The 27,288-nt window shown below is 40.8% G+C and overlaps 1 protein-coding gene across 2 annotated transcripts in view; it reads right to left on the bottom strand.

Annotated features, from left to right (window-relative positions):
• Window positions 1-27,288, bottom strand: part of get4 (guided entry of tail-anchored proteins factor 4) — a 53,035-nt gene that overhangs the window by 15,602 nt on the left and 10,145 nt on the right. For both annotated transcript variants that reach the window (XM_087997916.1, XM_043711334.2), the window contains exons 2-3: window positions 11,616-11,694; window positions 10,341-10,422 (exon numbers count right to left, since the gene is read on the bottom strand). In XM_087997916.1, coding sequence (XP_087854042.1) covers window positions 10,341-10,422; window positions 11,616-11,694 — 161 coding nt within the window. The remainder of the gene's footprint in view (window positions 1-10,340; window positions 10,423-11,615; window positions 11,695-27,288) is intronic.

Raw genomic sequence — 27,288 nt, 5'->3', positions numbered from 1 at the left:
AACATTGTTTATATTATAACTGATATAAAAATAGGATAACTATCTAGAGATTTTTAACATGTAAATGGAGTGGGCACTCTAGGGCATTGGCTCTGCTAGAATCTGAAGAGCACAAGCAATAACAGGAGGGGACTTTAACTACCTAAACATTAATGGGCATAGTTTTAGTGTGCTAGGTAAAGAGGAAACATAATACTTAAAAGTGCATTCAGGAGAACATGTGCCTGGAAAGCCAAAAATGAGACACAGCAGTTTTGGAGCTAACATTTGGAAATCAGCCTGAGCAGTTAGAAAGCGCATCTATCAGGAAATATTTTGGAGATAGTGACCATAAATCAGTTAGATATAGGATAGTGATAGAAAAGAATAAGGGTGGACTGAGAATAAAAATTCTAAACTGGAGAAATACCAATTTTACTAAAATAAGGTATAATTTGTTGCAAGTAGACTGGGAGTAGATACCTCCAGATAAAACTGTGTCAAAGCAGTGGAAAGGATTCAAGCAAGACTATATGAGATTACAGGGCAAATATGCTCCCATAAAGACAAACGGTGGGACTAAAACCAGAAACCTGGGTATCACGAAATATAAAGATTAGGATTTAAAGAGAATCTTACAGCAGATATCAAAGGCTCAATAGGTCGCAGGCTGTGGAGAAGTATAAAAAGTGCAAAGGGTTACTTAAAAAGAAAGCAGAAAAGAAAACAGAGTTCATGAGAAAGCATTGGAGGGTAGAATGAAGGAAAATCCAAAGGGCCTTTAGAAATATATAAAGAGCATGAGAATAAATGAAGAGAGAGTAGGGCCCTGAAACATGCACAATTCTCAATTAATACTTTGCATCAGAATCTCAACAGTAAAATGGACTGATGCAGATATAAACATCAGGTTGGAGGACTGTGAAATATTCAAAGAAATTGTATGTGTGTGTGTGTGTGTGTAGGTACAAGAGGACATATCAGCCTTAAAAGTTGATACATTTGCAGGCTTGGATCAGATGTATCCCAGGCTGTTGAGGGAGGAAGGAAAAAGATATCGGGGCTCTGGCAGTAATTTTCAAATAGTTTCTGTGTCCTCAAGAGTGGCACCAGAGGACTGGGAGATTGCCCCATTATTAGAAAATAGAGGAAGGGACAACTAAGAAATTACAGGCCAGTCAATCCAACCTTGGTAGTAATGAAGTTATTAGAAAGAATTGTGAAGGACAGAATATCTTTGCACTTAGAGACAGGGATTAAATCATCGAGGTGTTTGACAAATTTGATTAAATTATTTGAGGAAGTAAACAGGTGAGAGTAATCTATTTGATAGGTTATACCTGAACTTCAGCAAGGTTTTTATAAGGTTCCTCATGGTTGATTGGTTAAGAAAGTAAAAATGCATGGCATCCAAGGCAAAGTAGCACATTAGATCCAAAATTAGCTGAAAGGCAGGAAGCAGAGGATAATGGCAGAGGGATATTTCTATGACTGAATGTCTGTTTTCACTGGGATTCCAGAGAGCTCAGTGCTGGGTTCTTCTTGTTTGTCATGTATATTAATGATCTGGACTTAAAAGTAGGATGTATGATCAAGAAGTTTGCCGATGATGTGAAAATTAGTAAGATGGCATGTAGTGAAGATAGGCATAAAATGCAGAAAGATATCAATGAATAGCCAACTGGGCACAGCAGCGGCAAATGGAATTCAACCGAAAAAAGTGAGGTAATTCACTTGGGAAGCTGACAAAGCAAGGGATTGTACAATGAGTATAGGTTGTTCTGCTATAACGCGACAGATTTATTTTTCTGCAACCACGCGCTATAGAAAATCACACCATGGAAAACCACAATAGAAAGCTGCACTGTAGGAGATCACTAATAGAGAATCGCTATACCCATTCAGTAGAAAGCTTGCGTTATCTAAACAACGTTCTCAATTCGTCGATTGTATTATAGCCAATTTGTGCTGATGAAACACGCGTCACAGCAGAGCGACCTGTAGTAAGACACTGGAAAGATCAGAGGTACTAGGTGTGCATATACATAGAGCTCTGAAGATAGCAGGACAGATGGCACAGAAACAGACCCTTCAGTCCAACCAGTCCATGCTGACCAAAATCCCAAACTCAACTAGTCCTACCTGCCTCTGCTTTGGCCCATAATTGCCCCTCACGTCTTTTCTAAATCGTTCTCCTCTCACCTTAAAAATATGCCCCGTCTTAAAATCTTCCACCATAGGGAAAAAACACCTGCCATTTGCCCCATCTATAACCCTCATGATTTTATAAATCTCTGTAAGGTCATCCCTCAACCTATGCTACAGTAAAAAAGGTCCAAGCTAAAATGTTTAAGAAGGCATATGGGATAGTTATCTTTATTAGTCAAGACAAAGGAGATTTTTCTGGAACTGTATAAAACTAGAATACCCCGGTGGCTCAGTGGTTAGCACTACTGCCTCACAGCGCCAGGATCCCAGGTTCGATTCCAGCCTTGGGCGACTGTCTGTGTGGAGTTTGCACATTCTCCCAGTGTCTGCATGGGTTTCCTCTGGGTACTCTGGTTTCCTCCCACATTCCAAAGATGTGCAGGTTAGGTGAATTGGCCATGCTAAATTGTTTAAAGTTGTTAGGTGCATTAGTCAGAGGAGGGTGGGTTACTCTTCGGAGGGTCGGTGTGGACTTGTTGGGCCGAAAGGCCTGTTTCCACACTGTAGGGAGTCTAATCTAATCCAATCAAAAACTCTGGTCTTCATATTACAGGAAGGATGTGATTGTACAAGAGAGATGTAGAGGAGATGTACTAGGATATTGAGCTATGAGGAAAACTTAGATATTGTTTTTCTTCTTTGGAGCAGCGAAAGAGGAGGGGCACAGATAGCGTAGGTGAGATGGTACTTTTTCTATTAGTACAAGAGTCAATAAGCAAGGGTGTTAGTAGATTTAAGGTAAGAGATATAAGGCTATGAAGAGAGTTGAGAAGACATTATTTCACTAACAAATGGTGGGAGACTAAAAGTCACTGCCTGAAAGAATGGTTGAGTCCGAAACTTTCATAATATTTAGTAGTAGTTAGATATTCACTGCATTGCCACAGCCTCCAGTACAATGGGTCAAAAGTGGCAAAATGGATTTAGTGTGGTCAGACCTTTGTTGACACAATATGCATAAATTATAGCAATTATTCATTCCGATTTGATGTACAAATAAAACAAAGGTGGCTAAGCCATGGCTTACAAAAGAAATTAGGGATAGTATTAGATCTGAAGATTGCCAGAAACAGCGACAAACATGAGGGCTGTGACAGTTTACAACTCAGCAAAAAAGGACAAAAATGATCAAAGAGAAAATAGACTAGGACAGTAAACTTGCAATTAACAAAAACTTCTATAAACATGTGAAGAGAAAAAAAAGGAGTAAAAACAAATGTAGGGTTTTCAGTCAGAAATGGGGGAAATTTTAAAGGAGAACAAAGAAGTGGCAGTAGAATTGAACTCATATTGTGGTTCTGTCTTCACAAAGCAGGATAAATAATTTGCCAGAAATGTTTGGGATTCAACAGTTTAGTGATTGGAATTGAAGATAATCTGTATTAGCAAAAAAAAATGCAAGAGAAATTAATGGATTTAAAGACTGACAAAATTTCTGACACCCAGAAAACTAAAAGGAAGTGGTTTGGAATTATTAGAGGCATTTGTGTCATCTTGATAAATTCTGAAGATATTAGGGCAATTCCTACAGATTGGAGGATAGAAAATGTAACCCCATTATTTAAAATAGGAGAGAGAAATATCAGAAATACAGATCAGTTAGCCTAACACTAATAGTGGGGAAAATGCTGGAGTCTATTATAAAAGATGCAATAACACAACATTTGGAAGCATAACAAGATTAGACAAAATCAGCATGGGTTTACAAAAAGGGACGAACAATAAATGTTGGCCAGCCAGCAATGTTCATGGCCCAAGAGTGATTAATAACAAAGAAGGCCTAACAAATCAATTGGAGCTTTTTCAAAGGTGTTCCCGGTACAACAGACAAAGGAGAACCAGAGGACATGGTGCATTTTGATATCAAGGCTCTTGAAGTTTCGATAGAAGAAGCCAATGGACAAAGTTAAAACACACTTGACTGAGAATTATATACTGGCATAGATCAAGAACTGGTTGACAGACTTGAAACTGAGTGGGAACAAGGAAGTCCTTTTCTGGGTGACAATGGGTGACCGGTGACATACTGCAGGAATCAGAATTTGGACCCCAGCTATTCATGACATTGACAAGGGAACCAGAAACAATGTCTTCAAGTTTGCTGATGGTGGGATTGAGTTGTGAGGAGAATTCAGGCAGTCTTCATGGTGACCTAGATAAGTTCAGTGTTTGGATAAACCACATGGCAGATGTAGTATAATGTGGATAAATGAGGTTATATACTTTAGTGTCAAAACAGAAAGCAGAGTAACATTTAAATAGTGACAGACAAAGAAATGTACAAAGGGATCTGGGTGTCCTTGTACACCAGTTAATGAAAATAAACTAGCAGACACAGCTATCAACTAGGAAGGCAAATAGTATATTGGCCTTCATTGCAAGAGGATGACAGTACAGAAGTAGGGATGTTCCTGTTGCAGTTATGCAGGGTCTTGGTGAGTTCAGACCTTAAGTATCGTGAGCAGTTTTGGTCTCCCTCAGGCAGGACATACTTTTCATAAAGAGAATCCCCGAGGAGAAAGTGAGGGCTGCAGATGCTGGAGATCAGAGCTGAAAATGTGTTGCTGGAAAAGCGCAGCAGGTCAGGCAGCATCCAAGGAACAGGAGAATCGATGTTTCAGGCATAGCCCTTCTTAGGAATGAGGAAAGTGTGTCCAGCAGGCTAAGATAAAAAGGTAGGGAGGAGGGACTTGGGGGAGGGGCATTGGAAATGCGATAGGTGGAGGGAGGTCAAGGTGAGGGTGATAGGCCGGAGTGGGGTGGGGGCGGAGAGGTCAGGAAGACGATTGCAGGTTAGGAAGGCAGTGCTGAGTTCGAGGGATTTGACTGAGACAAGGTGGGGGGAGGGGAAATGAGGAAACTGGAGAAATCTGAGTTCATCCCTTGTGGTTGGAGGGTTCCCAGGCAGAAGATGAGGCGCTCTTCCTCCAACCGTCGTGTTGCCATGGTCTGGCGATGGAGGAGTCCAAGGACCTGCATGTCCTTGGTGCAGTGGGAGGGGGAGTTAAAGTGTTGGACTACGGGGTGGTTGGGTTGGTTGGTCCGGGTGTCCTAGAGGTGTTCTCTGAAACGTTCCGCAAGTAGGCGGCCTGTCTCCCCAATATAGAGGAGGCCACATCGGGTGCAGCGGATGCAATAGATGATGTGTGTGGAGGTGCAGGTGAATTTGTGGCAGATATGGAAGTGTCCCTTGGGGCCTTGGAGGGAAGTAAGGGGGGAAGGTGTGGGCACAAGTTTTGCATTTCTTGCGGTTGCAGGGGAAGGTGCCGGGAGTGGAGGTTGGGTTGGTGGGGGGTGTGGACCTGACGAGGGAGTCACGGAGGGAGTGGTCTTTTCGGAACATTGATAGCGGAGGGGAGGGAAATATATCCCTGGTGGTGGGATCCGTTTGGAGGTGGCGGAAATGACGGCGGATGATACGTTGTACATGGGGGGTGGTAGGTGAGGACCAGTGGGGTTCTGTCCTGGTGGCGGTTGGAGGGGCGGGGCTCAAGGGCGGAGGAGCGGGAAGTGGAAGAGATGCGGTGGAGGCATCGTCGACTACGTCTGGCGGGAAATTGCGGTCCTTGAAGAAAGAGGCCATCTGGGTTGTACGGTTTTGGAAGTGGTCCCCCTGGGAGCAGATGCAGCGGAGACGAAGGAATTGAGAATATGGGATGGCGTTTTTACAGGGGGCAGGGTGGGAGAAGGTGTAGTCTAGGTAGCTGTGGGAGTCGGTCGGTTTATAGTAATGTCCGTGTCGATTCGGTCACCCGAGATAGAAATGGAAAGGTCTAGGAAGGGGAGGGAGGAGTCTGAGACGGTCCAGGTGAATTTGAGGTCGGGGTGGAAGGTGTTAGTAAAGTGGATGAACTGTTCAACCTCCTCGTGGGAGCACAAGGCAACACCGATACAGTCATCGATGTAGCAGAGGAAAAGGTAGGGGGTGGTGCCAGTGTAGCTGCGGAAGATGGATTGTTCCACATATCCTACGAAGAGGCAGGCATAGCTGGGGCCCATGCGGGTGCCCACGGCTACTTCTTTGGTTTGGAGGAAGTGGGAGGATTGGAAAGAGAAGTTGTTCAGGGTGAGGACCAGTTCAGTCAGTCGAAGGAGGGTGTCAGTAGAAGGGTACTGGTTGGTACGGCGGGAAAGGAAGAAGCGGAGGGCTTTAAGATCTTCGTGATGGGGGATGGAGGTGTACAGGGACTGGATGTCCATGGTGAAGATAAGGCGTTGGGGACCGGGGAAGCGAAAATCATGGAGGAGGTGGAGGGCGTGGGTGGTGTCCCGAACGTAGGTGGGGAGTTCTTGGACTAAGGGGGACAGGACCGTGTCGAGGTATGCAGAGATGAGTTCGGTGGGGCAGGACCAGACTGACACAATGGGTCGGCCAGGGCAGTCAGGTTTGTGGATTTTGGGCAGGAGGTAGAAACGGGTGGTGCGGGGTTGTGGGACTATGAGGTTGGAGGCGGTGGATGGGAGATCCCCTGAGGTGATGAGGTTCTGGATGGTCTGGGAGAGAATCCCGCAGAGGTTCACTTGGCTGACACTGGGGATGGCAAAACAGTTGTATGAGGAGAAATTGATTCAATTGGGCCTGTATTCTCTAGAATTTAGCAGAACGAGAGAGGATTTGATCGAAATACAAAATTCTAACAGGCCTAGACAAGGATTCAAGAAGGAGGTTTCCCATATTGAGGAGTCTACAAACAAGAGTCACAATCTTAGCTCACAGAGTAGGCAATTTTGATTGATTGAGTTGTGGAATTGTTTCTTCAATGAGGGTGGTCAACCTGTGGAATTTGCTACCATAGAAGGTTGTGGAAGTACAGTCATTGAGTTTATTCAAGAAATAGACTGATAAACTCTTAGACATTAAAGTGTTCAAGGGATATGGACTGAGAGTAGGAATACTGAATGGAGATGGAGGATCAGCAGTAATCATATTGAAGTATGGTCAGGCCCGAGAGCCTGAATGGTGTACTTCCACTCTGAGTTCCTAGGAAAGGCCAAACAGGCTCCTTCTGCGCTGTGAATGTCAATGTGAATCTGTGAGTCAAAAGCAGTCCTTTGTATGTCAATCATTGGAGTAGAATTAGTAACAAATGTTGTTTGGGATGTAATAAAAGATATGGAATGGTCTATCTGAAGGATTGTTTTAAATGCTTAACTTGAGATTGGTTTAAAATAGTAGGGGGTCACTAGTATTTTAGTAGTAATTAGCCACCGTAGGACTGGTAAACAGTTCCTTCAGAATATCATTACTATTTCATGAAATCCTACCACAAAGTTCTGAAATAAAAAAAGAGTTCTGAAACTGTTCACTATACAGAGAAACATCAATTATCCGAATATCGGATTATCCGAAGGGGATCTCAACATGCGGATAGAAACATTATGTCAAAGAGCTGTTTCAACCCTGATCGCGTCTTTTGTTTACAGGTACAATGATTAAAAACTAACTCTACTCACTGAAATGCTGCCAAGAACAGTCCAGGCACCGTCTCTAAATGACTGACCTCCTGCCCTCTCTCTCTCACCCTACACTTTCAATGGTGTTTTACACAGGTTCGTCCCCCTGCATGCAGTGTGTTTTTGCCTAGTCTCCTGAACAGGGAGCAGACTTCTCAGAAAACACTAAGCCCCAGAGGGAATTAGTTAACCGAATAATCAATTATCCAAACAAAATAGTGCCTGTCCACCTAGTTTGGATAATCGATGTTCCTCTGTACAGAGTAATTTAATTAAAAAAATTTAAGTAGCAGAATAGAGCCTTATTAAAGGCAACAGTATTAAAAGCTGAAGTGTATGAAGAATCAACGGGTTGTTGTCACTTGTTAGTACATCAAAGTATTGTTTGAATAATGGAGTCTGAACATACCAGCTACTTTTGTCCAAGAACACTTGCCTCAAAGATGAATTATAAGCACCAAAATGTTTTCAAACACAAGTTAAGTTTACATCGCAAATCTATGGAAGCCATAGGAAGGTATACTTTCTTTGCCTCATTAGCTGATATATCACTTTGAAACTTAACAAACCCAATAAACTATAAGAAAAATTGCTACAAGTCATCAAACCGTCTATATTAGGTAACTGTGAAAACAAATCCACCAGAATCAACACACTACAGGCATGATTCTTTCCAGATACCAATAAACTGCAAACTGATTTATGTATTTTGTAAACACAATCAGGCACAAAAATACAACAGGTATTGCACAGTTTGATTTTCTATTAAAACAATGCACCTTATTTTGAAACAGAACAAAGACAAAGACAATTAGTTAAAGTGCAATCAGAAATGGTCAGTCTCCTGTAAAAATCATGAACAGCTGCAGACACCAAAACTGGAGCACAGCATAAATACCCAGTACAAGGGCAGAAACATGACACACAGCTACAATCCATAACAGCAACATTTTCATGTTTATCATATACATTCAGATTTCTCTTAAAATAAATAAGCTTGTGGTAAAAATATAAAGAAACATAAAATAATTATACCTAATCAACACCCAGTAAGTCACAGAATCATTGAACCAGACAGAATAGAAACAGACTCTTCAGTCCAACTAGTCCATGCTGAACATAACCCCAAACTAAACTAGTCCCACCTGCCTGCTCCTGGCCCATATCTCACCAAACCTTCCCTATTCATGTAGCTATCTAGTGTCTTTTAAACATTGTAACTGTGCCCACATCCACCACTTCCTCAGGAAGTGCATTCCACACGTGAACTTCCTTCTGTATAAAAGAATTGCCCAAAATTGCCCCATATCATTTTTAAAAATCTTTCTCCTCTCACCATAAAAACATGCCCATTTGAAATCCCCCATTCAAGGGAAAAGACAGCAGCATTAACCCTATTTATACCCCTCATGATTTTACAAACCTCAACAAAGGTCACCTCTCACTTCCTGCACTCCAGTGAAAACAGTCCCAATCTATCCAGCCTTTCTTTATAACTCAAACCTCCCACACCAGGCAACATCTTAGTAAATCTTTCTGAATCCTCTCAAGCTTAATAATATCCTTCCTATAACTGGGTGACCAAAACTGGAAGCAGAACTCCAGAAGAGGCCCAACTAAAGTCCTGTACAACTTCAACATGACTTCCCAATTCCTAAACTAAAAGGACTGAGCAATGAAAGCAAGCATGCTAAATGCTTTTTAACCACCTTGTCTATATGTGACACAAGCTTTAAAGACTTATGTATTTGAACCTCAAGGTCCCACTGTACTATCCAAGGCTCTACCTTTAATTGTACAAGCTCTGTCCCTGTTTGTTGTACCAAAATGCAATACCTTGCATTTATCCAAATTGAACTCCATCGGTCATTTTTCAGCCCACTGACCCATTTGACCAAGATCCCTTTGTAATCTTAGAAATCTGGCTTCACTGTCGACTATGCCACCAATTTTGGTGTCGTCCACAAACTTAGTAACCATGCTTTCTATATTCTATCCAAATCATTTACATATGACAAACAAAAGAGGATCCAGAACCGACCCTTGTTGCACACTGCTAGTGATAGGCTTCCAGACTGAAAAGCAACCCTTCCCCACCACTCTTTTTTTCAGCCATTTATCTGAATCTGAACTTTCCTACTATCTGCTTTAGAGGTTTTCCTGGTACTTTCTGAACAACAAACAAAAAATGTCAAAATCTTGGTCTCCAATTTTTCACAGAAAATTTGTATAACCGGAGGTGAAATCGAATCAGCTCTTCCCAATCTTGCTCCAACTGAAACCAACTATCCACCAGCAAGTCTCAGACTGATTTAGTCTCTGACTAAAATCGTGCCTGTAAACAAGTTTAGTTTAGGTCAATAACAACCTTGAACCTTCTTGATCTATATACTTCAACAACACACATCATGAGCAACTAGCAAGATATTTACATTATATAATAATATCTATCTGCATCTCAATTATTTCTTGTGATATATCAGTCTCTCCTCCTAGAATAATGCTCATTTCCTCACCTAAACTGCTAAGCAACTGTCCCAAAGTTGAAAACCGAAAATAAATAATTCACTGTAAAGATTTCATACCACATTTATTTTCTTCAATTTCTGCTATGGATCTAATAATAATCTTATTTTAATCAGAATATTTGCACAAATGTTGGAAGTGCAGAAAAGGGAGAATGTCAACAATTTACATACCTAAGAGTTCATCTGCAACCTTTGCTTCGGACTTTTCCAAGGACTCTAAAACTAGCATAGATAAATCAGCAGCACTGTTTAGCTGTTTCAAGAAAACAAGAGCAAATTAATAGCTGGAGAGAAAACTTTCATAATCAGAAAGTAAACACCAATGGACAACAGAACAAGCATCTCGTATCTACAGGAACGTTCACTGACAATGTTCATAGTGTTCAGTGTCATTTTTAACTGTCAGATACCAAGGCATGTAGTTGAAACTACATGCAGCAAAACATGGACAACATCCAAATTTAGCTGCTAAACGGCAAGAGATATTCAGGGTACACAACTGTCAGGCAATGACCATTACCAACAAAAGAGAATCTAATCATCTTCCCTTGATATTCCACATCCTGGCGAGTTACCATTGACCAGAAATTTAACTGGAGCAGGCACACAAAAACTGTGGCCACAAAAGCAGGTCAGAGATTGAGAATTCTGCAGCAAGCATCCCACCTCCTGACTCTCCCAAGCCAGTTCATCAGCTACAAGACATGTCAGGGTTGTGATGGAATATTCTCCACTTGCCCGGTTGCATTCATCTGCAGTAACAATCAAGAAGTTCAACACCACCCAAGACAAGCCTTCTTGATTGACACACCATCCACCAACTCTACCACCAGAACACAGCGGCAACAGTGTAATACCATCTACAAGGTGCAGCAACCCACCAAGATTTCTCTAACAGTACCTTCTAAACCAACAGGTTCCATCAACTTGAAGGTCAAAGGCAGTAGACAGATGAGAGTACCACTATCAGCATAGATTCTGTCAAATTACTTATCACTGACTTGAAAATGTGTTGCCATTCTTTCACCATCGACAAATCAACATCCGGGAACTCCCTACCTAAAAGCTCATGAACAGCAGCCATTCAAGGCAATACTCACAAAAACTGTTCAAGAATAATTAGAAATGGGTAACAAATGCAGACATTGCCAATAACATCCAAGTTCAAGAATGAATAAAAGATTATAAATTACAGGTAAAGCAATCTCCTGGGCAACTTACTAAATATTCGATTCATTAAAGTGACTCAGTATAATTCAATACTTTTGGTCTTTTGCAAAGTTTAAAACAAAGCATGGGACAAAATGAAGAACAAATAAAGTACTTACATTTATAAAGCATCTCAGATAGAACTAATAATTTTCAACCAAAAGCACAGATAATTATCAGCATAATATTTTATAAGCTGTCGAAACAAGCGAGATTGCAAATTATATAAGATATTACCTGACTGTAACTGAAGAACAGCAACGCCCCAGAATACACAAGTTCTCTAGCTTCGGCATGTTTACTTTGTGACATATACCTGGAAGAAATATAAGCATAATGTCTACTCTGTGTCTTCTAAAAATTACCATGCTACTTAAATTCTAGAAGCAAGAGCAGAGACAGTTATAAGACCCCACTTACATTTTCTTAGATCACCACCAACAATACTGGCATACTAACTATTTACAGAGTTTTTGCAAACATTTAACAATGTAAAATATGTTTAATATTACAGTCCTTATTCTCTAAATCAGATTGCAAAACTTACTGGATTATCTGAAATGTAATCACTGCAGAAACATGTATTTTAAAGATCAAAGATCAATGTTCATTATGTAGCACAATGAAGCAAGTCACTGAGTTTGAGTAAACGTTCTGCGAAAAACCTCATCAAAAATGCTTCACAAGACTGCAGTGAGTTTACAAGATAAAAGTAAGTAAAGATCTTTTGGAAATCTAACCTCCACAATAAGGAATTTTAAAGCAAGGATCCTCCTAAATCTTCTCACAAACAAAATGGGATGGGAACTTATTACTGATATCTGGAAATGTAATACATTAGAAGGAAATATCCTTCAGAGATCACAATGTGAAACTATCTTTCATGCAGTATTTCTTTTCAATGTGAATGTCACTGAAAATTTTTATCCAAGCAGGGAATTAATATTAAATAGCTGCTCAAATTTGTCTTCCAATTACATATGATATGCAGCAATATGAAAGCAGGAATCATGTACAGTGCTTCGCCTGAGGTCCACTAAAGATGCTACCTATTGGGTAACGAAATGTGTGGAAATGAACCTTCCAGCTCAGCGAGCAAACCTACATCCAGATATGCAGCACTGTTGTCAAAAATAATAAATTTCTGAGCTTTTTAATGCATTCTTAAAGGCACTGTAACTTGAATCACACATCCATTTGTTAAAGTAGGTGCATCACATTTGACATATTACATTGGGCGAACATCTCAAATCAACAGTAAGGTCCACAGCACTTTTTCACTTGTGGTCACTAGGTGTCCGCATTGTGCTATCCTACACCAATTATTCAAAGTAATACTCACTTCATACTAGCACAATACACACACACGCTCGTTTATACATATTATTCTTCATGATTCGCCTTAACAACAATATTGATGGGCTGCGTGGTTGACTGTATTAATGTGAATTCTTCAAGTTGATAAAAGTAAATATGAATAGTTTTACTGATGGTCTCTGTTGTGTGATAGCACAATTCATAATTACTGAATTATAATGGCCTATTACATTGAGCCCCGGGTCCCTAGACTGAAACCAAACTATAACACTGTTCATATTTAATTTGGCTTATCTTGAACAATACAAATCAGGAGAATATGATCGCATTCTTTGCTGACTTTAAGTGTTCTACAATTTTGTTACACAGGAGAGATCTAAAATAAAAATCAGAAAGTTTGAACTTACATGTTTTTTTTATTTCACAAGAAGGGGCCATATTATTTTACATGTATAGAAATTATAAATTGCACATTAGAGGAGTTAGTTGAAACTATGGATGAAAATATCATTCCTTCATGTGCAAAATTTAAGATTTTGATGCCTGGAATGGGAAAGTTATACAGCTGGTACTGCAAAGTGAAGATAAGAACCAAGAGTATGGTATTGAAAAGGGAGCTCTAACCTGCATGATTATATGTGTAAAGTTTATAGGTGGATGCAAAAAATACATGTATTGATTCTTCCCTGACACTGACAGCTGTTAAAGGTGCAAAACATCTGTAACAGAAAAATGCTGGAAACACTTAAAATGCCAGGCACAGCATCTGTAACGTGAACCAAAAGGAGGACTGCCAATTGATAAATTGATAGCAGGTGGCCTCGGCTCCTGGGAATGATTTGTCATTTTCTTCCACCAGATCACATTTACATCTTTTATTTTGCCAATTTGTCTCTTCATGCCTCCTTTCATCTCACACAATTCAGGTGGGCAAGTTCACCATCTTCTGTTGTCCATGCACTACTTCATAACATTTTTTTCATTGAGTAACTTTCTTAAAAGCTGCTCATCTGCATGACTTCCTTATTCTGAAGAAGATAATGCCTTAAATAATAAAGTGGCTTTTCTCCACAGAAGCTGCACCTGAAAATTTGAGTTTAATTGATATCTTTCATACGGATAACCAATGGAAGATTGAGATAGAGCTGCAGATAACTAACGCAAAAACTCACAAGAAAGAGAGCAGGATCATTTTTAGGATAGACACAGTGACTATGAATAATCATGTCTGCCAGAGGGAGGGAGGGAGAGGGAGAGAGGAAGGAGAGAGAGAGAGGAAGGAGAGAGAGAGAGGAAGGAGAGACAGACAGAGAGGAAGGAGAGACACAGAGACAGAGAGACACAGAGACAGAGAGACACAGAGAGAGAGACAGAGAGAGAGAGAGAGAGACAGAGAGAGAGAGAGAGAGACAGAGAGAGAGAGAGAGACACAGAGAGAGAGAGAGAGACACACAGAGAGAGAGACACACAGAGAGAGAGACACACAGAGAGAGAGACACACAGAGAGAGAGAGACAGAGAGAGAGAGAGAGACAGAGAGAGAGACAGAGAGAGAGACAGGGAGAGAGAGACAGGCAGAGAGAGACCCAGCCTCGGACAACTGTCTGTGTAGAGTTTGCACATTCTCCCTGTGTCTGCATGGGTTTCCTCCGGGTACGCCAGTTTCCTCCCACAGTCCAAAGATGTGCAGGTTAGCTCAACTGGCTATGCTAAATTGTCCATAGTGTTCAAGAATATGTGGATTTGGTGCATTAATCAGGTGTAAATGTAGAGTAATAGGGGCATTGGTCTGGATGGGATACTGTTTGAAGGGTCAGTGTGGACTTGTTGGGCCGAAGGGCCTGTTTCCACACTGTAGGGATTCTGTCCATAGATAGAATCATCTATTTGAGCAAAGTGGAGTATAACAGAAATCCAAGACTGCTAAAGCTTTGAATAAACTCCTTAATCCTATTATATTTTATTTTGTTAAAATCTTTTTTTTCAAATTTATTTGAAGAAATCCAAGCTCAGATGCGATATAGTCATGTTAAAATCAAACTCAAAAAAAGTTAAAATAAACAAAATTAGATATTATTTCTCTTAACTCAGTGGAAATTGATAAAAATGGTTAAATGCATCGGTTCAAAATAGATCAAAACAGGGGACTTAAGATCTGGAAAGAATTAAAATTAAGGAAATAACTGATCCCCTAAAAAGGTCACTAAAATAAGTTTAAATTACATTTGTACTATTTGAATCACAGATTTTAACTAAGTTTTCTATAGATTAAGAATATACAATTATTTGTAATTATAAGAACTGAAATCATAAAAGCATTATTGTTGATGTATTTGTAACCCAACTTCAAACATTTTAGTAAAATGATTTTCCTGTTAGCGGTCACAAATACTCCTGGACCCAGTCACATAATTCTGTAAGGTTTTTTACAGCTATTATCAACTGCAAAGCAAGGCAAGCACTGCAGACCACAATGTGGCAAAACAGAAAACTCTGAATGCTACTCAGCAATTACGCACATTATTCAATAAGATTCTTTAAAGTTTACGGCACTTAGAACATAATAAATCAGCGGCCAGAGCAACCCAGCCTTGCTGCAATGAAGAAAATACAATGCTGCTCCTAATCAAGTATGGTATGCTTTCCTTTATTGGTCAGAGTATTGAGTACAGGAGTTGGGAGGTCATATTGCGGCTGTACAGGACATTGGTTAGGCCACTGTTGGAATATTGCGTGCAATTCTGGTCTCCTTCCTATCGGAAAGATGTTGTGAAACTTGAAAGGGTTCAGAAAAGATTTACAAGGATGTTGCCAGGGTTGGAGGATTTGAACTACAGAGAGAGGCTGAACAGGCTGGGGCTACTTTCCCTGGAGCGTCGGAGGCTGAGGGGTGACCTTATAGAAGTTTACAAAATTATGAGGGGCATGGATAGGGTAAATAGGCAAAGTCTTTCCCCTGGGGTCAGGGAGTCCAGAACTAGAGGGCATAGGCTTAGGGTGAGAGGGGAAAGATATAAAAGACACCTAAGGGACAACTTTCTCACACAGAGGGTGGTACGTGTGTGGAATGAGCTGGCAGAGGAAGTGGTGGAGGCTGGTACAATTGCAACATTTAAAAGGCATTTGGATGGGTATATGAATAGGAAGGGTTTGGAGGGATATGGGCCGGGTGCTGGCAGGTGGGGCTAGATTGGGTTGGGATATCTGGTCGGCATGGATGGATTGGACCGAAGGGTCTGTTTCCATGCTGTACATCTCTATGACTGTATTCCTTTCCCCTTCCCCATTTCATCTATACTATTCAGATGACCTACTGTATATGGTAGTGAATGCCATAATATTGTTCTTTAATAAATTTATTTTTGAGTTTTGTATTACATTTATTATTATTCCTATTTACGGAGCTCAGTTTTGGCCTTTACTCAGAAATGGAAGCATTATTCTCTCCGTGTACCCTATAAAATAATCTCCAAATGATAAAAATCTCAATTAGGATAAACATAACACACACTCCTATCTCTCACTTCCTCCCCACACCCACCCACACTTTGAGGGAAATAATGTAGAGAATGTACAGCTAAGCACTGCAGTTCCATTAAAATTTCACCTGTCTGAGGAAAGCTTGACATATAATGTGAAGGAATAGAAACAAATGCACCAACACAATCATGGTTCAGCTTAAGTATTTAACATGTAGCAAGTAGGTAAGCAGGTGAATGGATTTAATTGATTGATTAATTAATTGACAGGGCAACTGTAAAGACAGAATAGATAGCAGTTGTGCTGGAAGGAACTGAAAAACTCTTAAGTTGTTGGGGCTCGTGTGGCTCAGTTGGACAGTGTTATGTAAGACTATAAGGGACTCTAGAAAATGTACATTTTCTTATAAACCATGTCCCACCTGCTCCACATGTGTGTTATAACATTCCTGAATACGTTTATAGGAAAATATGTAATATTAAGTCCCTATCTCTGAGCCTGGAAGCATGGGTTCAAATTCCAACTTCTCTTGAAGTGCATGATAATCTCTCAGAGCACAGTTATTAGAAAATAATTAAAAAATGACTAAGTTAAGGTGACTGTTGTAGTATTGACCCTACCTCTGAGCCAGGAGGCACCATTTTTCAAGTCCCACCTAATTGTGTTAAGGTGAAGATTGGAAACTAAGAGTTCTTTCCAGATAGATTATTTTAAATGGAATTATCTTGGAGATGGATGGCTGCTGTCAGTTGCAAAGTGTCAGGATGTTACTGCCCACAAATGTTGAGGAGCTGAACCTCATAATCAATGAAAACTGAAAATATGGGCATGGGTAACAAATACAGATGTTGCTGGAAAAGCTCAGCAGGTCTAGCAGCAGGTGTGAAGAGAAATCAAAGTTAACATTTCAGGTCCGGTGACTCTTTCTCAAAATATTTTGTTTATGATTTACATCTGCAGTTCTTTTGGTTTTTATATGGACATGGTTTATGTCTTTACCCGAAAAGAGGCAAGAATGGCCTCTGCACCGTGGCAAGAATAGGTACTAATTCTCAGAGCTCAATAGATGGGCACTGAGAAAGATTCAGAAATTCTATTAAAATTTATGAATAATATGTTAAGACCTATAAAATGCATGAGGCATGATTGAACTTTAATAAATTTAGAAAGCAGGATGTTATATTCTTTAGAAGAATATGGAAATGAATTTAACAGCTTATGCAAGCCTGCAAAAATCCTACTTTGACATTCCTAATTCGGTAGTTGCCTTTAAATTGTTTGGCAATGCTAAGGTGTCAAACAGTTTACTGGAGTTAGAGTTTCAGAAGGATGCATGCGTCATGAATAGATCTCAGAGGCCTTAAAAACAAAAGTTCTGAAAAGTATTTGTTCTCAGCGCTCTTCATTAGTTCAAATATAGGACATTTAGCAGCAACAGGAAGAATGGAGATTCTTCCTATTAGTGGTGAAGCCAGACTGCCCAAATACAGGCTGAAACGTCCATACGAAAGGAGAATTACAATTAAAAGAATTCAAGGTAGTGCTATCTCTGGCAATGGTTAAGAACACAAGTTAGGGAACTGTCACCAAACAGTGAACCCGAGGAATACCTGGGATATGATTGATAGCTGTTTTACATAAAACTTGAGAAGCCATTCTGCAGTGCATTATCCTGAATGGATAGTTTTCAAAACTACATGACAGAAGATTTGGAGAAAGAGAATGATATTGATCAGGCAGAGTAAATTTTACGAGATATGAGGTTTCACCTGAGTAATGAAGCTTTTAGCTGCAAACTCATTCAATTGCTCTGTGTTAGCGGTGTATGTCCAGAGTATGTGAAGCAGATCAGTTAAATAATAAAGACTGAAGTATAATTAAGGCATTTGAAAGCTCTGTTTGCTTCACCTTTGGGGATGACAATGTGCTGAAAAGAGAGTAATGATTCCCTGTAATATAGTTGAGGTAAACCACTTTATCAGCATAGATGTAGTATCAAATGAAATACACTTAATGTCAAGGAAGCCATTAAAAAAGGTTCAAATGAAACTGGAAATGGAACATAGCATGGCAGTTATTTATGTGAAGTCAGTAGATTTACAATTTACACAAACTGGGTATTATTGTATTGCTTTAATAAAGCTTAGCGTCTCTAATAAAAAAATTAAGCAGGTATTACTGGCATTGAGATAGAAGTTTAATGGGGGAGAAAATGATTAATTATCTTAACTACATTGGCAATTTGCCGTTCCAGGTAACTAAAAAAAATTATTCACGGCATGTGGGCGTCGCTGGCTGGAACAGCATTTATTGCCTGCTCCATGTTGCCCTTGAGAGATTGGTAATTGACTGACTCATGAACTGCTGATTATTATATATTTCTAAGACACCATGGTGAGTGCCTTCGAGGTTAACATACAGATGGTGGTGGTGGTGTTCCTAAATGATACAGAAGGGAAGATAAATGCATTAATCCAATAGAAGAAATTAACAAAATGATCTATGTAAAAACAGTGCGACGAGGATGTCCTTATCATGAGTCTCCCATTAACAAGGCACTTTAACAAAGCTGAGAAAAGCATTTAAAGGTATGTAATAAGGGAAAATAAGATTCATTTTCTACTTGATAGGCATGATAAATAGATTTAATCAGTCTACAATCATATATAATAAAGAGACAATCGTAATAAGGTAAAGTCACCATAGTCCTAATGGATCATAGATTGCCCTCTGTTTACAGAGACATGTCCGGTGGTGACTTAACCTGAGGTTCACCACATCTCAGTTGTGAGGCGAGGTTGAGAAAGTGGGACCTTCATGGTAACCTTAACTGGTACAGCAGTAAGATCTGTTGGTGTGCCTCTGCGTTGCAAATCAGTTGTCTAGGCAGCTGAGCTGACCATAATAGTGGTCAAATAATAGAGAAATGGATAAGGACAGGAATTTGAGAAATTAATCATGCAGTAATACAATCAAGTTCTACATTAACAGCTGCCCTGCAAGGGCAGTCCATGTGAAGAATTCACTGCAACTCTCAACAATTTGTTTGGAAAAAATCCAAAAACGCCTTTCGTCATAAGCTATCATCTGCTAGGCAGAGAGGGACAACTACTACCTCCACTTTTACGGAAAACTTGAATAAGCTGAGTTGCAAGGAAAAGGGAATTCATGAAGGTTGAGCTGTCAGGGACAATTTGGCAAGTGTTTGGGCATCGTAGTCCATCAGAAATAAATTCTTACCCACAAGTTGAATGTATTACAGAAAAGTGCAGAAAGAGTGGAAAGGTCTAGGTGGGTTGTAGGTAGTGATGGAAAAACTAACTTTTCAGCACGACATCGGAACTATTGGTTGCATTCCTCAAGGTTAGCAGGCAGTGATGACAAACAATTACAGAATCTGAAGAAAGTGGTGAGGCGCTCTGCATTTAACACACATGTCAGACACTTGTGAGGACCAGATTGTAGCAGATTAAGGGCTGACTGAGTATGACAAAAATGACACAGAGATGCAAACCAAGGCTGTTTACCCCAGAAGACAACAACTCAATAAGGAGCATTGCAATGTGTGTTATTCAATGAAGACTGATCTTGAATTAAAAGCCTATACACATTTTATTTGTTAACATTATTTAAAATAATCTTAAAGTATACAAATTATGACCATTGGGTTGATGTTAAATGGCAGAATTTCGGAACTAAAAATAACAAGCAACTAGCTTGATCTCAAGCGTTGCACTATGTCTTTATGTAAACATTTTCTTTTCCATTACTTAAACATAAACTTTGCCTTAGAAGTATTTCACTAATTGTTTCCTGTGTAAAATAGTTCTGCTGAACTACATTGCTGTAATGATTAAATTATGGGATCTGAAGTGACAATGCTGTGAAGAAAGTTTTTTTTATTATTTAAAAACCACCTCCCTGGGGAAATAAACTCCTTACTCAACAGCAAATCATTACATCTGTTTTAAAAGGTACTCTGTGATAGTTCTAAATTATGTGAATAACCAAACCAGCTATTGCCTATCAAATCAGTTAAAATTCAACAATCAATAATTGATAAAAATGTACAGATTGATCAGAATTGCCTCATTGTTGCATATTAATTATATGTGTTTCCTGCTTTAAAGGTAATTGCTTAAGGGACTGAATGTGACTTTGTTCATCACTTTGAGTACAGCAGTCCAGGGGTTGTGAACAGGTTTCTTTCTGGAGTCCACTCGAAAGTCAATTAGTATACAAGTTGGAACACAATGCAGGACAGTATAAAAGTAGCTGTTTCTAAATACAGGAAATGTTCATACCTTGGATTATTAAAATTGCACCCTAATATGAATTCTCATCCATAAGTATGAGCATTTGTAAGTTGGACATTCATAAATTGGGGATCCCCTGTAAGTTGGACATTCATAAATTGGGGATCCCTTTATCAATATTTCTGCAACATCCTTTGGTTTAGAGCAGTACAAACCCAAATGCATGTAATTCAGATAAGAAAAGGATCACTGAAATATGTGAATCCTTAAAAAATCATCAGATTTATTTGACAAGTGGAAATCTTGGCTGTATTAATTAATTTGGTGTTTATCAGAAATTTAGCCTCGTGGTTAGTATTGTTTTGGATGTGTATTACTGTTTCAGTGTGACTAGTGGTGGGATTTTAAAAGTATAATATTCTGTCCAAATAATGATAGTTGTTACCATAGTGATGAAACTTCAGAATCTGTTGTGGTATAGCTGCACAGGAGGATACTCCGTTTTGTGGAGTGGAGCATGTGATAGAATGTGAGATGCTAGTGTGAACTGCAGGGTAATGCTGCATCAGCTGAGGTTACTGTGAAAGACTTGCCATCTCAACCTTTCCCTTTGCCCGAGGCTTGCTGACTCTCTGGTTAAACCACAACCAGTCGTCTCTCAAATGAAAGAGAGTGGTCCAGTAAGACAATGACAACTTCACCTTTTATAATGAGGGGAGAAATGCAAATTATCATATCTGGTAACTTTGCAGAGGAACATCGATACTTTAAGTGAGAGGACAAAGGTCTGGCAGATGGAATATACTGTAAATAAATGTGAAGTAATTCATTTTGGTAGGAGTAACAATAAAAAGGACTATTACTTGAATGGAAAAAAATTGCAGCATGCTGCTATGCGGAGGTACCTGGGTGTCTTTGTGCATGAATCATAAATGGTCAGTCTGCAGTACATCAGGTAATTTAGAAGGCAAATGGAATTTTGTCCTTCATTGCTAAAGGTACTGAGTTTAAAAGCAGGGAGGTTATGTTGCAGTTGTATGGGGTACTGGTGAGGTCACACTTGGAGTATTGTGTGTAGTTTTGGTCTCCTTACTTGGAAAAGGATGTACTGGCATAAAGGGAGTACAGAGGAGGTTCACTAGATTGATTCCGGAGTTGAGGAGCTACTGAGTAGACTGGGATTATATTCATTGTAATTTAAAAGAATGTGGGGGGGATCTTATAGAAGCATATAAAATTATGAAGGGAATAGATAAGATAGATGTACAGAGAATGTTTCTACTGGCAGGTGAAACTCTGACAAGAGGGTATAGCGTCAAAATTAGGGGGAGCAGATTTAGGACTGAATTGAGGAGGTACTTCTTTACCCAAAGGGTTGTGAATCTGTGGAACTCCCTTCCCAGTGAAGTAGTTGATGCTACTTCACTAAATGTTTTCAAAGGTAAGATAGTTTTTTTTTAACAGTAAAGGAATTAAGGGTTATGATGAGAGGGTGCCTAAGTGGAACTGAGGCCACAAAATGATCATCCATAATCTTATTGAACGGTGGAGCAGGCTGGAAGGGCCAGGTGGCTTACTCCTGCTCCTAGTTCTTAGCTTCTTATGTTTTTATGGTTGCAGTTGTGCCCATTTGCATAAGTTAAGTAGATCTCAATTTGAATGTCACTTGTTGACTTTTTAATCTAGATGATTTGTCCATGTATGATCGCATATTTGACTTGAAAGACTTGTGTCATTAAATTATGCAGTAATTGTGTTTAATGACTTTGTAAACAGTTCATGCAGTATATGAGCAGGGCTCGAAATTGTGTTGGGTCTCAAAATTGAAGGAACACAAATATTTTTGTGGTAAGCAATAAACGGCTCAATGTCAAATAGTAGTGCAATTCAGTTACTTAAGTGGTGTTTGGAAATCATTACAAGTGGAAATTCAATCTGCCCTCCAAAATGTTACTTCGAGTCATAGAGATGTACAGCATGGAAACAGACACTGCAGTCCAACCCGTCCATGCCGACCAGATGTCCCACCTGCCAGCACCCGGCCCATATCCCTCCAAACCCTTCCTATTCATATACCCATCCAAATGCCTCTTAACTGTTGCAATTATACCTGCCTCTGTTACAGTCTTACATAACACTGTAGAGACTCTACCACTGAGCCACACGAGCCCCAACAACTTAAGAGTTTTTCAGTTCCTTCCAGTACAACTGCTATCTATTTTTTTTTTGGTCTCTTCTTCCTTCCTTCTTTCTGTAGGGCAGCAAGTCCAGGACCCTTCAAGGAGAGTCCTTGCATGTACACTCACACTCAAGATAAGGAAACACCCGGGTGGCCAGTGAAAAACACTGCCCTTCACATCAAAGGGCAATGCTGTGTGATCAAAACAGTGAAGGGGAGGGGATACTCCTGTTTATTTTTTTAATTTTTTTAAAAATAATTTAACCCCCACACTACCACCTAAGTGCGGTAGTGCTTATGTTTTCCCCAGCACCCATGGTGTGTGTATACGTGTGAGACACAGTGAAAGACACAAAGTGCACGAATCTTTATTCAAATTCCACCACCAGGAAGATAGGAAAACACCCGAGTGGCCAGTGACAAACACTGCCCTTCACATCAAAGGGCAGTGCTGTGTGATCAAAAACAGTGAAGGGGAGGGTAGGGTCTAAATCAAAATAGAGTTGGAGGGAGAAATGATGCACTCCACTCCCTGCGGCGCCCACCTCTCCCTGAACAACTCCAGGGTGTTGGTCGACACCACGTGCTCCTTCTCCAAGGACACCCGGGCTCTAAGGTAACCGCGGAAGAGGGGCAGGCAGTCGGCCCTAACGACCCCCTCCACGGCCCGCTGCCTGGACCTGTTGATGGCCAGTTTGGCCAGGCCCAGGAGCAGACCCACGAGGAGGTCTTCAGACCTGCCCTCCTTCCTTCGTACCGGGTGCCCAAAGGTCAGGAGCGTGGGACTGAAGTGCAGCCAAAAACAGAGAAGGTTTTTAAGAAAATCAAAAAGGGAGCGCAAACGCCCACACCCAATATATACGTGGTCCACGGACTCCACAGCACCACAGAACAAGCAGTTGGGCTGGGAGTCCGTGAACCACCGCAATCTGCGGCTGCAGGGGACTGCTGCGTGCAGCACCATCCACCCCAGATCCCCGAGAGAAAGGGGGAGGACTCCCACATAGAGAGCTGTCCACTGGGCTATCTATTCTGTCTTTACAGTTGCCCTGTCAATTAATTAATCAATCAATTAAATCCATTCACCTACTTACCTACTTGCTACATGTTAAATACTTAAGCTGAACCATGATTGTGTTGGTGCATTTGTTCCTATTCCTTCACATTATATGTCAAGCTTTCCTCAGACAGGTGAAATTTTAATGGAACTGCAGTGCTTAGCTGTACATTCTCTACATTATTTCCCTCAAAGTGTGGGTGGGTGTGGGGAGGAAGTGAGAGATAGGAGTGTGTGTTATGTTTATCCTAATTGAGATTTTTATCATTTGGAGATTATTTTATAGGGTACACGGAGAGAATAATGCTTCCATTTCTGAGTAAAGGCCAAAACTGAGCTCCGTAAATAGGAATAATAATAAATGTAATACAAAACTCAAAAATAAATTTATTAAAGAACAATATTATGGCATTCACTACCATATACAGTAGGTCATCTGAATAGTATAGATGAAATGGGGAAGGGGAAAGGAATACAGTCATAGAGATGTACAGCATGGAAACAGACCCTTCGGTCCAATCCATCCATGCCGACCAGATATCCCAACCCAATCTAGCCCCACCTGCCAGCACCCGGCCCATATCCCTCCAAACCCTTCCTATTCATATACCCATCCAAATGCCTTTTAAATGTTGCAATTGTACCAGCCTCCACCACTTCCTCTGCCAGCTCATTCCACACACGTACCACCCTCTGTGTGAGAAAGTTGTCCCTTAGGTGTCTTTTATATCTTTCCCCTCTCACCCTAAGCCTATGCCCTCTAGTTCTGGACTCCCTGACCCCAGGGGAAAGATTTTGCCTATTTACCCTATCCATGCCCCTCAATTTTGTAAACCTCTATAAGGTCACCCCTCAGCCTCTGACGCTCCAGGGAAAACAGCCCCAGCCTGTTCAGCCTCTCCCTATAGCTCAAATCCTCCATACCTGGCAACATCCTTAAAAATCTTTAGATCAAATCTAAAAGTTGAAGTTCTAAACTGGAAAAAGGCCAATTTTGACGATATTAGGCAAGAACTTTCAAAAGCTGATCGGGGGCAGATGTTCGCAGGAAAAGGGACGGCTGGAAAATGGGAAACCTTCAGAAATGGGATAACGAGAATCCAGAGAAAGTATATTCCTGTTAGGGGGAAAGGAAAGGCTGGTAGGTATAGGGAATGCTGGATGACTAAAGAAATTGAGGGTTTGGTTAAGAAAAAGAAGGAAGCATATGTAAGGTACAGACAGGATAGATCGAGTGAATCCTTAGAGTATAAAGAAAGTAGGAGTATACTTAAGAGGGAAATCAGGAGAGAAAAAAGGGGACATGAGATAGCTTTGGCAAATAGAATTAAGAAGAATCCAAAGGGATTTTACAAATACATTAAGGACAAAAGGGTAACTAGAGAGAGAATAGGGCCCCTCAAAGATCAGCAAGGCGGCCTTTGTGTGGAGCCGCAGGAGATGGGGGAGATACTAAACGAGTATTTTGCATCAGTGTGTACTGTGGAAAAGGATATGGAAGATAGGGAATGTAGGGAAAGAATGTAAGGAAATAAATGGTGACATCTTGCAAAATGTCCGTATTACAGAGGAGGAAGTGCTGGATGTCTTGAAGCACGCAAAGGTGGATAAATCCCCAAGGCCTGATCAGGTGTACCCTAGAGCTCGAGAAGTGATTGCTGGGCCTCTTGCTGAGATGTTTGTATCATCGATAGTAACAGGGAAGGTGCCGGAAGACTGGAGGTTGGCTAACGTGGTGCCACTGTTTAAGAAGGGTGGTAAGGACAAGCCAGGGAACTATAGACCAGTGAGCCTGACGTCGGTGGTGGGCAAGTTGTTGGGAGGAAATCTGAGTGATAGGATGTACATGTATTTGGAAAGGCAAGGACTGATTAGGGACAGTCAACATGGTTTTGTGCGTGGGAAATCATGTCTCACAAACTTGATTGAGTTTTTTGAGGAACTAACAAAGAAGATTGATGAGGGCAGAGCGGTAGATGTGATCTATATGGACTTCAGAAAGACGTTCGACAAGGTTCCCCATGGGAGACTGATTAGCAAGGTTAGATCTCACGGAATACAGGGAGAACTAGCCATTTGGATACAGAACTGGCAGAGGGTGGTGGTGGTGGAGGGTTGTTTTTCAGACTGGAGGTCTGTGACTAGTGGAGTGCCACAAGGATCAGTGCTGGGTCCTCTACCTTTTGTCATTTACATAAATGATTTGGATGCGAGCATAAGAGGTACAGTTAATAAGTTTGCAGATGACACCAAAATTGAAGGTGTAGTGGACAGCGAAGAGGGTTACCTCAGATTACAACAGGATCTGAACCAGATGGGTGAATGGGCTGAGAGGTGGCAGATGGAATTTAATTCAGATAAATGCGAGGTGCTGCATTTTGGGAAAGCAAATCTTAGCAGGACTTATACACTTAATGGTAAGGTCCTCGGGAGTGTTGCTGAACAAAGAAACTTTGGAATGCAGGTTCATAGCTCCTTCAAAGTGAAGTCGCAGGTAGATAGGATAGTGAAGGTGGTGTTTGGTTTGCTTTCCTTTATTGGTCAGAGTATTGAGTACAGGAGTTGGGAGGTCATGTTGCAGCTGTATAGGACATTGGTTAGGCCACTGTTGGAATATTGTGTGCAATTCTGGTCTCCTTCCTATTGGAAAGATGTTGTGAAACTTGAAAGGGTTCAGAAAAGATTTACAAGGATGTTGCCAGGGTTGTAGAATTGGAGCTATAGGGAGAGGCTGAACAGGCTGGGGCTGTTTTCCCTGGAGCGTCAGAGGCTGAGGGGTGACCTTATAGAGGTTTACAAAATTATGAGGGGCATAGATAGGGTAAATAGACAAAGTCTTTTCCCTGGGGTCGGGGAGTCCAGAACTGGAGGGCATAGGTTTAGGTTGAGAGGGGAAAGATATAAAAGAGACCTAAGGGGCAACGTTTTCACACAGAGGGTGGTACGTGTGTGGAATGAGCTGGCAGAGGATGTGGTGGAGACTGGTACAATTGCAACATTTAAGAGGCATTTGAATGGGTATATGAATAGAAAGGGTTTGGAGGGGTATGGGCCGGGTGTTGGCATGTGGGACTAGATTGGGTTGGGATATCTGGTCAGCATGGACAGGATGGACCGAAGGGTCTGTTTCCATGCTGTACATCGCTATGACTCTATTTTAAATCTAATGGAATTAAGGTCGCTGACCCCAAAGTGCTCCCCACTGACACCCCAGTCACCTGCCCTGCCTTATTTCCCAAGAGTAGGTCAAGTTTTGCACCCCTTCCCCCCCCCCCCCCCCCACTCTTGCCGCCCTTTCTATCCTTCCTGTAGCATTTGTATCCTGGAACATTAAGCTGCCAGTCCTGCCCATCCATGAGCCATGTTTCCATAATTGCTATGGTATCCCAGTCTCATGTTCCTAACCATGCCCTGAGTTCATCTGCCTTCCCCATTAGGCCCCTTGCATTGAAATAAATGCAGTTTAATTTATTAGTCCTACCTTGTCCCTGCCTGCCCTGACTGTTTGACTCGCTTCTGTTCTCAACTGTACCAGTCTCAGATTGATCTCTTTCCTCACTATCTCCCTGGGTCCCACCCCCTCACCATACTAGTTTAAATCCTCCCAAGCAGTTCCAGCAAA

This window comes from Chiloscyllium plagiosum, unplaced genomic scaffold, assembly GCF_037043375.1.
Source record: "Chiloscyllium plagiosum isolate Xiang-an unplaced genomic scaffold, Cpla_swu_hap1 HiC_scaffold_20, whole genome shotgun sequence".
In the NCBI taxonomy this organism is placed as follows: domain Eukaryota; kingdom Metazoa; phylum Chordata; class Chondrichthyes; order Orectolobiformes; family Hemiscylliidae; genus Chiloscyllium; species Chiloscyllium plagiosum.
The sequence above is the reverse complement of the archived record's forward strand: the minus strand, read 5'-3'. Positions and strand labels throughout refer to the sequence as shown.